Source organism: Sminthopsis crassicaudata, chromosome 3, assembly GCF_048593235.1.
Source record: "Sminthopsis crassicaudata isolate SCR6 chromosome 3, ASM4859323v1, whole genome shotgun sequence".
NCBI classification, from domain to species: domain Eukaryota; kingdom Metazoa; phylum Chordata; class Mammalia; order Dasyuromorphia; family Dasyuridae; genus Sminthopsis; species Sminthopsis crassicaudata.
In genome coordinates, this window is record NC_133619.1 from 252,085,467 (window position 1) to 252,098,420 (window position 12,954).

The following is a 12,954-nucleotide window of genomic DNA, read 5'->3' on the forward strand; positions in this document are numbered from 1 at the left end:
TATGGAAGAACAAAATGTTGAGAATTTCAAGGGAATTAATGAAAAAAATCAAATGAAGGTGGCCTAGCTGTATGTGATCTAAAATTATATTATAAAGCAGCAGTCACCAAAACCATTTGGTATTGGCTAAGAAATAGACTAGTTGATCAGTGGAATAGGTTAGGTTCACAGGGCAAGATAGTGAATAAAAATAGCAATCTAGTGTTTGACAAAACCAAAGATCCCAACTTTTGGGATAAAAATTCATTATTTGACAAAAACTGCTTGGAAAACTGGAAATTAGTATGGCAGAAACTAGGCATGGACCCACATTTAACACCACATACTAAGATAAGATCAAAATGGATCCATGATTTAGGCATAAAGAACGAGATAATAAATAAATTAGAGGAACATAGGATAGTTTACCTTTCAGGCTTGTGGAGGAGGAAGGAATTTGTGACCAAAGGAGAACTAGAGATCATTATTGATCACAAAATGGAAAATTTTGATTACATCAAATTAAGAAGTTTTTGTACAAATAAAACTAATGCAAACAAGATTAGAAGGGAAGTAACAAATTGGGAAAATATTTTTACAGTTAAAGGTTCTGATAAAGGCCTCATTTCGAAAATATACAGAGAATTGACTCTAATTTATAAGAAATCAAGCCATTCTCCAATTGATAAATGGTCAAAGGATATGAACACACAATTTTCAGATGATGAAATTGAAACTATTTCCACTCATATGAAACAGTGTTCTAAATCACTATTGATCAGAGAAATGCAAATTAAGACAACTCTGAGATACCACTACACACCTGTTAGATTAGCTAAGATGACAGGAACAAATAATGATGAATGTTGGAGGGAATGTGGGAAACTGGGACACTGATGCATGGTTGGTGGAGTGGTGAAAGAATCCCACCATTCTGGAGAGCAATCTGGAATTATGCCCAAAAAGTTATCAAACTTGATAACTTTGATCCATCCAGCAGTGCTACTACTGGGCTTATATCCCAAGGGGATACTAAAGAAGGGAAAGGGACCTGTATGTGCCAAAATGTTTGTGGCAGCCCTTTTTGTAGTGGCTAGAAACTGGAAATTGAATGGATGCCCATCAATTGGAGAATGGCTGGGTAAATTATGGCATATGAATGTTATGGAATATTATTGTTCTGTAAGAAATGATGAATACAGAGGCTTGGAGAGACTTACATCAATTGATGCTGAGTGAAATGAGCAGAACTAGGAGATCATTATACACTTCAACAACAATACTTTATGAGGATGTATTCTGATGGAAGTGGATATCTTCAACATAGAGAAGATCTAATCCAGTTCCAATTGATCAATGATGGACAGAATCAGCTATACCCAGAGAAGGAACACTGGGAAATGAGTGTAAACTGTTTGCATTTTTTTTTTGTTTTTCTTCCCAGGTTATTTTTACTTTCTGAATCCAATTCTTCATTTGGAACAACAACAACAACAAAAATTCGGTTCTGCACACACATATATTGTATCTAGGATATACTATAACTTATTTAATATGTATGGGAATGCCTGCCATCTAGGGGAGGGGGTGGAGGGAAGGAGGGGGAAATTTGGAACAGAAGGGATAATGTTGTAAAAAATTTGGAACAGAAGGGATAATGTTGTAAAAAATTACCTATGCATATGTACTGTCAAAAATGTTATAATTATAAAATTAATAAATATTTCCTTCTGAAAAAAAAAGACGTAAAAAAAAGAACTCTAGAATATAAAAATTTCCCCCAGTGTATTGCTTTCCTTCTAATCTTGTCTGAATTGGTTTTGTTTGTACAAAAACTTTTAAACTTAATACGACTGAAATTATCCATTTTGTATTTAATAATATACTCCAGTTTTTCTTTGGTCACAAATTCCTTCCTTCTCCACATGTCTAAAAGATAAACTTTCCTTTGTTCTTCCAATTTGCTTATAATATTACTTTCTATGTCTAAATCATGAACCCATTTTTACTTGATCTTGATATAGGTTATTAGGTTTGGGTCAGTGCCTACTTTCTGTCATATTAATTTCCAATTTTCCCAGCAATTTTTCTCAAATAATGAGTTCTTCTCCAAAAAGCTGGGGCTTGGGGATTTGTCAAACACTAGATTACCATAGTGATAGACTGTTGTGCTTTGGGAACCTAACTTATTCCATTGATCAACTACTCTATTTCTTAGTCAGTACCAAATAGTTTTGATAACTGCTGCTTTATAATAAAATTTTAGGTCTGGTACAGCTAGGTCACCTTCATTTGAATTTCTTCATAAATTCTCTTAAAATTTTGAAACTCCTGTTCTTCCAGATGAACTTTGTTGTTATTTTTTTCTAGTCTGTAAAATAACTTCTTTGATTTGGTATGACACCGAATAAGTAGATTAATTTAGATAGTATTGTCATTTTTATTATATTAGCTTGGCCTACCCATGAGAACTTGATATTTTTCCAATTCATTAGATATATGTATATGTCTTCATAAATGGAAATTTATTATTACATATTTTGAATACTCCCTGATGTTCTAGGCACATGATAAGGTTTTGTTTTGTTCATATGTTTCCTGACAAGCGTTCTCAAACTACGGCCTGTGGGCCAGATGCTACCTGCTGAGGACTATTATGCGGCTCGTGGGGTTATGGCAAATGGACTGAGGGGCAGAAACAGAGTGTGAGTTTTTGTTTTTACTTTAGTCTGGCCCTCCAACAGTCTGAGGGACAGTGAACTGGCCTTCTATTAAAAAAGTTTGAGGACCACTGGTTCCTGACTTTGCCTTGGCAGGCAGACTCCCAAATATTTTATATTATCTACAGTTATTTTAAATGAAATTTCTCTTTGTATTTTTTGCTGTTGGACTTTGTGCTATATAAAACTGTTGATGATTTATGTGAATTTATTTTGTATTCTGAAACTTTGCTAAAATTGTAAATTTTTTATTGTAGCTTTTTAATTGATTCTCTGGGATCATCTGCAAAGAGTGATAATTTGATTTCCCCATTACTTGTAGAACCCTGAAAATAGTAGGGGAACTATGGGCTAATGGGTCTTATACCTTACCCAGAGTTCTCCCACTATTTGTGGCCCTCTACATCTTCACTCCTCCACTAAGACCAAGGTTGATCCAGAGATCCTCCAGAGAGCTAGTTAGGACACTATATTTTGGCACCCAAACAGGGATACTAGAAAGCAGGACACTACAATTACCTGATCTAATTCCTTTGATTTATTTTTCTTCTCTTATTGCCAAAGCCAACATTTCTAACACCATATTGAATAGTAATGGTTATAATGGGCAACATTGTTTCAACACTGATCTTATTGGGAATGGTTCTAGTTTATTCCCATTACAAATGATCCTTGCTGATGATTTTAAATAGATGCTACTGATCATTTTAAGGAAAATTCCATTTATTCCTATGCTTTCTAGTATTTTAATAGGAGTGATGGGTTTTTATAAAATGTATTTTCTTCATCTATTGAAATAAGCATATGATTTTTTTTAGTTTGTTTATTGATATAGACAATTATGCTAATAGTTTTCCTAATATTGAATTAGCCCTGCATTCAGGGCATAAATCCTAGTTGGCCATAGTGTATTATCCTGGGGATAACTTGCTGTAATCTCTTTGCTAATGTTTTATTTAAAATTTTTACATCAATGATTCATTAGGGAAATTGGTCTATAATTTTCTTTCTTTGTTTTAACCCTACCTGACTGAATACTTTGTTTCTTTAACTGATGTGTGCATGATATGATATGATATTTATGTCCTTCATTACATTTATCATTGTTTTCTGAACAGTCTCTAGACTATCAATGCCCTTAGTAAAATGTGATATTTAGAATAGAACAAAATATTCAGCTGTGGACTAAACAACACAAAAATGTAAAAATTCTATAAATGTCCTTGCTAAATTTTGTTACTCGCATTCGTTTCTAATTAAGATCTCTGCTTTAAATTAAAATTTTCATGTTACAGAATAAGCATATTTAACTTATATAGAATCACACAATTAGGTCCACTCATATCATCTAAGATTTATAGCCCACCTTCCACTTTTTTGTATGTCCCAAGAATTTCTACTATTGCTTTCATAGCTATAGAAAAGCAAAAATTATATAATTTACTATTACCATTACCATTGCTATCAGAATGAATGACATCAACAAATTGTGCATCAGTATAATCTAATCTTTTATGTGGCGGTTTTTGAGAAAAATATGGACCTGCAGGATCAAGACCTGAAATGCAAAAAAGAAAATTTTAATTATAGCAATTAATTTTAATTATATATATATATATATATCTTTTTCTATTTTTCTTATTATGCATTTAAATAAATATTATTTTTACAAACAAAACAAAACAAAACAAAAACAAACAAACAAAAAACCTCTTACCTGTAATTCTTCCTAGTTGGCCCTTAAACATTTGTCCAACAAATCCACTTATATGAGCCCCCAGGCTCACTCCTATAAAGTGAAAAGAATCAAGAGAAGCTCCAAATTTCTGAAATTAAACAACAATAAAACAAGGAACTTTGTTATGGTTCTTATAAAAAGTGAATCTGAAATAAATATTGTGACTGAACATCTCAAGTTCTAAGAAGCTACATATTATATAAGTTCAATTCTAATTATCAAAATATAAAGGATGGGGAACTAAGTTGGTGGAGTTTCTCAAAACTTTAAAATAACATGTTGCATCAAATTCAAGATCAGCACAGATAACAAAAAATAGAAGTGAGACTTTTTTTCTCAGCCCAAGAAAACTTAGGGGGTTTAGAACTATATGGCACCGGGGTGAGTGCATATATTTTAGCTACATTAATAGTAGGGGGGAAGAGAGAAAGAATTCTGAATAATATAACTTTTAAAATAAAATTAGTCAAATATAAACATCTGCTACAAAACCTCACTCAAAAGACCTTACAAATCAAAATTAGTTAAATGGCCTAAAGTACAAACTTTACTGATAAAAATTAACCTTAAAAAGTAGATTGGGCAATAGTGGGAAAAGGAAGGCATATGAGCTAGGATTGCCACTAAGAATGGCCTACCTATCAAAACTGACTATAATTCTTCAGGGAAAATGAGATATTTAATGAAATAGAACTTGTAAACATTCTTGATGAAAATACAAGAAATGAACAGAAAATCTGACATTCAAACAGAAGACTCAAGAGAAGCATAAAAAAGCAAATATGAAAGGGAAATACTATGGAACTCAATAAGATTAAACTGTTTACATTCTTATATAGGAAGATGATACAATTTTTAAGAACTTTTTTCCTTTATTATGACAATTAGTAAGAATATATGTAGATTGGGGGCATATGTGTGAGTTGATAATGTTGGGATTGTCTCCAAAAAATTAAAGGGGTAAGAAAGAGGATTGAATTAGGAAAAGGGGGAAAGGAAAGAAAGAATGTGAAAGGTTATCTCACATAAAAGATGACAAATAAAGAATTTTTACAGAGGGCAATATGGTGGAGTAGGAGCTGGCAATGCTTGAACCTCACTTTCATCTGAACTGATTCAAAGAGACGTGTGTGTATTTGTGTGTGTGTGTGTGTGTGTGTGTGTAGGCTCAGTTGGCTATAAAATTTTATCTTATTGGACAGTGAAGTAATACGAAAATGGAATAAAAGAAAAGAGGCATAGTGATAAGAGGGAGGGCAGATTAAGGGAGTCAATGATCAGAAGTAAAACGGACTTTCAAAGATAGACAAAATAAAGAAAGAATGAGAAATAAACAAGAAAATGGAAGCAAATACACAGTCAATCAATCTGAGAGTGTGAATGGAATCAGCACATCTATAAAATGTAAGCAGTTAGCAAAATGGGTTAAAAAACCAGAATTCACCAATATGTTGTTTATAAGAGATACACTTGATTCAGAAGTTAAAATAAGAGGCCAGAGCAGAATCTATTATGCTTTTTTTTAAGCAAGAGTAGCAATAATGATCTCAGACAAAGCAAATCAAAAATAGACCTAATTATTAGGAATAAGAAGGGAAGCAATATTTTGCTAAAAGGTATTAAAGATAATGAAATGATGTTAATACTACATACAAAAGTGGCGAATAGCATAGCATAGGAAATTCCTAAAGGAAAAATTAAATGAGTTACTGAGTGAGATAGAAAGCACAACTATACTAATGGTAGACCTCACTTTCTATTCTTAGCTAGATAAACTTAATCATAAAATAAATAAGAAAGAAATAAGAAGATGAATATTTTAGAAAATATAGATATGCTAGAGAAAATTGAATGAGAATAGTAAGGAATATGCTGTTTTTTCTCAGCTGTACATGATCCCTCTGCAAAAATTGAACATACATTAGGGTATAAAAGCTTCACAAATAATTGCAGAAAAGTAGAAATGTTAAGTGCACTCTTCTCTGACTATAATGTAATAAAATCATATTCAATAAAGAATCTTGAAGGCATAGATGAAAAACTAATGGGAAATGAAATAATCTAATTCTAAATAATGAGTGGAAAAAATGAAAGAAAATTTTAAAAAATCATTAAGGACAATGGAAACAATGAGATAACATTAAAATTTGTTGATGCAGTCAAAGAAGTATTTAAGGGAATATTTATGTATCTAAATGCTTATGTCAATAAAAATAGAGAGAAAGGACAGATCAATGAATTGGCATGCAACTAGAAAACTAGCAAAAGAACAACTTAAAAATCCCCAATTAATAAATTAAAATAAAAATCTTGAAAAAAATAAAGAGGTTAATTGAAAGTTAAAAAAATGAACTAATAGCTGGGTTTTGAAGAAAATAATTAGATAAACAATGGGATAATTTGATTTATTAAGGAAAAGAGATAACCAAATTACTAGACAGGATAAATGCAACACCAATAAAGATGAAATTATATAAATTATTAGGAGCTATTTTGCCTAATAATATGCCAATAAAACTGACAATCTGAGTGAAATTGATAAATGTTTACAACAATATCAACCGCTTAGATCAACAGAAGAGGAAATAGAATACTTAAAAGAAGTTTTTCTTATAAAAATAAATTGAAAAAAATACAAGGGAACTCCATAAGAAAAAAAAAGCAGGACCAGATCAATTTTACAAATTAATTTTATCAATCATTTAAAAAAATTAATCCAATATGAAATACATTATTTGAAAAAATAATTAAAGGAGGGATATTAGCAAAGATCAACTATAATACAAATATGGTTTTGAAATCATAATAATAAAATATTCTAAGAATTATTTTTTTAAAGTTAGAAAAAGAAACAGATTCTCAAAAATGTCAAGGAAATCAAGGTGAGAGAAGTGAAAAAAGGACGCCTAGTCACAGCCAATTTCAAACTACATCACAAAGCAATAATCATCAAAAATAATAGGTACTGTCTAAGTAACAGAACTGGAATAGATTGGTACCAAATATTTAGTAGTAAATGAACATAATTTAGTGTTTGATCAACACAAAAAATACAAGCTTTAGAGACAAGAACTCACTACTTTAGAAAAACAATTCTGCGAAATCTGGAAAGCAATAAAGCAGACAATAAACATATATCAAGATCTCATGCAATTTACTAAGATAAAGATAAAATGAGTACATGCTTTAGACATAAAGGGTGATATAAGCAAATTAGATGAACATGTTAAAAGTTACTCATCAGATTTTTAAGATAAGGGAAGAATTTATGTCCAAAGAAGAGATGGTGAAGATCTTGGGAAATAAAATGGATAATTTCTAATTACATGAAATTAAAAAGGGTTTGCATAAAAAAAATCTATTAAGCCAAAATTTAAAAGACAGCAGACAGTGGATTTTATTTTCCTCAAGTTTCTATGATCAAGTTCTCCTTTTTTCAAGACAGAGGGAACTGAATCAATATAAAAAGCATTTCCCAATTGTAGATCAAAGAATATGAACAGGACATTTTAAGAAGAAATGAAATGTCTCAATAGTCATAGGATAAAATGCTCTAAATAACAAAATTAAAGAAATGCAAATTAAACTAACTGAAGTTACTACCTTAAACCTGACATAGTGGCTAACATTGATAAAGAAGGAAAATTGCAAATGTTGAAAGGGATGTGGAAAATAGCTCCAGTAATAGTGTTAGTAGAATTGTGAACTAACAACCATTCTTTAGAACGATTTTAAACTTTGCTCAAAGGGCTATAAAACTTTGCATAGTCTTTTACATAATAATATCATTATTAGGTCTATATTCCAAAGAAATATGAAAAAATGGAAAAGGATCTACATATACAAAAATATTCAAATAATTTTTTGTGGTGGCAAAAATCAGAAATTTTGAATAATGGCTGAATATGTTGTAATATATGATTGTTTGGAATACTATTAAGTTAGAAATGTTGAGGGGAATAGTTTCAGAAACACATGAGAAAACCTATATAGAATTGATGTAATATGAAGTGAGCAGAACCATGAAAACATTATATAAAGTAATCACAATGACAATTAGCAGGGAAAGATCTAACTATTCTTTTAAATATTATGATCCAAGAAAGTTCCATAAGATCCATGATGACTAATATCCTGCTGTAGAAAAAGAACTAATGAACTCTGTGTGCAGATTGAAGTATCCTCTTTTTATTTTTATTTTTTGCAACAAGGTTAATATGGGAATATATTTTGTATGACTTCTCTTGTATAAATCATATTGCTTGCCTTTTTCAATCAGTGGAAGAGGAGCTCCAGGAAAAATCTGGAACTCAAAATTTTAAAAGTGAATGCTTAAGGTAATTATTAATTTAAATTTATTAATACATGACAACATAAAAAACAAATTAGGCATCATTTTAAAATTACTGCCTTTCTTTAAACATTTTAAAATAACATTCAAATTATATTCTTCTTTCACATATTTATGGCATCATATCTATTATACTCAGTTTTTGCTTGTACCTAATGTAAAAAAAATAAATATTTTTACATTAGTAGAATTTTCATAATTTTGAAGAAATGGTCTTACATTAAGATCTAAGATAAACAAAAATGTGTTTATTTTAATTTTCTTATAGTTAGCTATACAACAAGGAAATATGCAAAACTGAACTAAAATATGGAAGGATCCTAATTTATTTAAGAGTTAAAAATGAAATTTGCTGTTGTTGAGTTGTTTATTACTTTCTATAATAATCATATTTAGGGTTTTCTTGGCAAAGATACTGAGTAGTTTGCTATTTGTTTCACTAGTTCATTTTATAGATTAGGAACTGAGGCAAACTGGATTAAGTGACTTATCAGGGGTACATAGCTAGTAAGTGTCTGAGATTTAAATTCATGAAGATGAGACTTCCTGATTCTTAGCATAATGCTCTATCTACTGTACCATATAAATGACAAAAGTTGCATAAATAAGCCATATAACTCTAGAGGATAGCACTAATGTCAGCACCAAACTGTTAGAGTTAATTAATCCTTCTGTTAAAACAAAACAAAACAAAACAAAACAAAAAAAAAACCTTTTCATTTTCTTTTTTTTTTTTTTAATGAGTGTGCTTTATAAAGGGGTAAAGCATAAAAGTTAAATATATGAAGGATATAAAAATAAATAAAATGAATTAGGGAGGTGATTTTTTAAAAAAGCATTTTATAATAAGGCTAGGAAGAATGCATCCTAACTTGTTTAGATTCATACCAATTCCCATGTTTCTACTCTCAATTTTAACCACAAGATTTTATATTAATAGTATACTAAGAAATGTATGTTAAAATCCTATGTTTGATTGTATTGTTGTAATGGGACTAATGAATTGGTAATTACTATATTATCTCCACAGGATACTTTCTTGATTACCCCCTTTAAAATGGTAAGTGTTAGATTTTCCAAAAAACTAAATTTTCCCATTTATAATAGAGAGAGTAGATCATAGGATCCTAAATTTAGAGCCAGAAAGGACTTCAACGTCCTCTTGTACAAAATCCCATTTTATTTTTTAGGTATTGTTTGTATTTTTTTTCTTCCTCATTACATTGAAAACAATTTTTTTCATTTGTTTTTAAATCTTTAAATTCCAGATTGTCTCCCTTAATCTTACCTTCAGTCCCCATTAAGAAAGCACATGTGAAGCTAGGCAAAACATTTCCATAAGTCATGTTGTGAAGAAAAATATAAATTTTCCCTCAAAAAAGACCCTCAAGAAAAATAAAGTAAAGCAGAGGGGAGGAGGGAAAGATGGAAGGAGGGAGGAAAAGAGAGAGAGAGAGAGAGAGAGAGAGAGAGAGAGAGAGAGAGAGAGAGAGAGAGAGAGAAAGAGAGAATATGTTTTAGTCTATATTCAGACAGAATCAGTTCTTTCTTTAGATATGGATAAAATTTTTCATCCTAAATCCTTCAGAGTATTTATGGATTACTGTATTATTTAGAATAGCAAAGTCATTAACAACTGATCATCTCAAGACATTACTATTGATTTGTACATATTACTTTGATTGAAGGAGGAGTTTCCAAATTGTTCTGAGAGGATCCTGTTCATCATATCTAATAGAACAATGATATTCCATCATAATCACATATCACAATTTATTCAGCCATTCCCCAATTGATGGGCATCCCCTCAGTATCTTATTGTTTTGTCCTGAGAAGAGAATTGCTATAAATATTTTTGTACATATAGGTCCTTTCTCTTTTTAAAAATTTCTTTTGGAATTCATGTTCAGTAGAGATATTGTTAGAGATGCCTGCAAAATCCTATTTTAAAGATGTAGAAACTGAGACCCAGTGAAGTCAAATGACTTGCCCAAGATCATACTATAAGTGGTAAGTTTTAGATTCAAATTCAAGTTAAATTATTCCAAATTTAGTGAATCTCTCTGCTACACCACACTTCCAGGATCTATAATTCTTATTAAAATCTAATAGCTTCTGGTACAATATGTCTGGAAAGAAGACGGAAGAAGTCATATGCTGTCAGGGACTCAGATTGTCTTGTACCTTGTAACATTCATCTCGTAAAGATTCATCATTTTTAAATGTTTATTTTTTGAGTATCACAATTGATAGATGGTTCTAGTTGAGAGAACTTTGCATATTATTTTGGGTACATAGGGAACTCTGGCAATAGCACAGAGAGGAGGGTTCCAATGACCCAAAAGAATTAGTTCCATTGAATGACACAAGAGGTTGACTTGGAAAATAAAAATGGGGCCAGGGAGAGTATTCTGGGATTATAATAATGATCCTAGAAAAATGGGATCAAAGAACTTAATGAAAATTCAATTCATGTGGATATTAGACATAAGCAATTTGGAACAAATCTCTTAATTTTTAAGGTAAAGTGACTTGTAGAGTTATTAACAGCACAACCAAAAAAGGACTGATGAGAATAAAGAAAAGCTATGATAAGTAAATGTTGTCTGCAGTATTACTGTCTGTGACCCAAAGGCCTTGCTGGAAAAAATGTTTTGAATCCTATTCATAAAGGAAAAGAATGGAAGTAGGAATGAAGAAATTTGGGGTTTGCTACTTGACAAAGTATATGTGACTTCTTCCACTGTAAACATCTAAAGATGGATAGATTTTTACCAGCATTGTAGTAGAAATTTAAACAGAAGCTCAATAAATTAACACAAGAATGGACAATTCTACTGATATAATATGGTGGAGCTAGGCAGAATCCCTTCTAGTGGCAGAGATACACATGATAAGGGAATTTAAAGAAGACTTATTCTTGTAAAGCCAGCCAAATTATTTAGAAGCTCCAGATGGGGATCCTTTTTTTAGCTATTTATTATATACATATCACCCTATAAAGTCGAGTTTCCATTGCAACCAATTCAGAAATTTATTCTACAAGGGAGATAATAAAACTCCTAAAACAATTGAGTTTTATAGACTGAATCTATAACCAAACCACTTTAGGAATAATTAGGTCTCACCTCTGAGCAGAACCCTAGCCAACTGGCATCAAGACAGTGGTAAAATCTGAGTTCAAGAACAAGCTAGCTTCAATAGCCACTTGAATGAAAATGGATTTTGAAGGTGGAGGAGAAGATATTATGGACACCTGAGACCTTGGTTTCGTCCTATATAACATTGATGATGTCAAGAACTCCCTCAGTAATTGGGATAAAAACTCATGGAAGAAGGGGGAGGGCAGAGGTAAGGAGGCCAGAGTAATAATTGGATGTCCCATGGCAGAGGCCCTACATGCTTGGGGAAATTTCAGGATGAAGGAAGCATCAACAGAGAAGATTGTGTGACTTTTTATGTAAGATCTTGCTACACTTATTGTTTTGAGACTCTTTCCTTTAAGGCATGGATTAGCAAGGGAAAGGACAATCTATATCTCTCCAGAAATCCCAGATGACTTTTCTGGATTGGGGATATGGGCTATATGATAAAAATGCACCCCTTTCTGTTTGACAGAAACAGCAAAATTTGCAAGGTAAGAGAAGTATAATAGAATTTAATACAGGTTTTATGTAACTTAGAATAATGTCACCAATATGTAAAATGCTAGAGAACCTGCTTTGGGATGCAATGGAGAATAGGATTATAAGTAGACATTCTGTTTTTCCTTATTATATGTTTGGAAAAACTTTATTCCTTTACTTGTGTGGTCAGAAATGTCTACATCTTTAAAAACTGAATGAATGAGCACTAGCAGCCTTTTCCTGTATTTATGTCAGCTCACCAACTGATGACACCCTAAGGGTGATCTCTCCATCTAGTTCCCCATTTTAGACTACATGTCCCCAAGAAAGATGCCTGAGGTTTTACTTTTTCCCTTCATGTTTTTCAATTCTAGATCAAAATGTTGACCTAGAAATTAAACCATGGAATCCAAGAATGCAGGAATTCAAGCCAGTATTGCATCTAGCTCAGCAGAGAAATCCCAAACAGCAATGGTCTAGAACACTAGCCCAACAAGACTTTGTACTATAACTTGGTAAGACTAATTGTATGTAGGAACT

General features: G+C 31.4%; 1 protein-coding gene across 1 annotated transcript in view; it reads right to left on the reverse strand.

Annotated features, from left to right (window-relative positions):
- Positions 1 to 12,954, reverse strand: part of LOC141559458 (lipase member I-like) — a 55,244-nt gene that overhangs the window by 23,778 nt on the left and 18,512 nt on the right. The window contains exons 3-4 of the mRNA XM_074297326.1: positions 4,417 to 4,525; positions 4,156 to 4,257 (exon numbers count right to left, since the gene is read on the reverse strand). Of these exons, the coding sequence (XP_074153427.1) occupies positions 4,156 to 4,257; positions 4,417 to 4,525 (211 nt within the window). The remainder of the gene's footprint in view (positions 1 to 4,155; positions 4,258 to 4,416; positions 4,526 to 12,954) is intronic.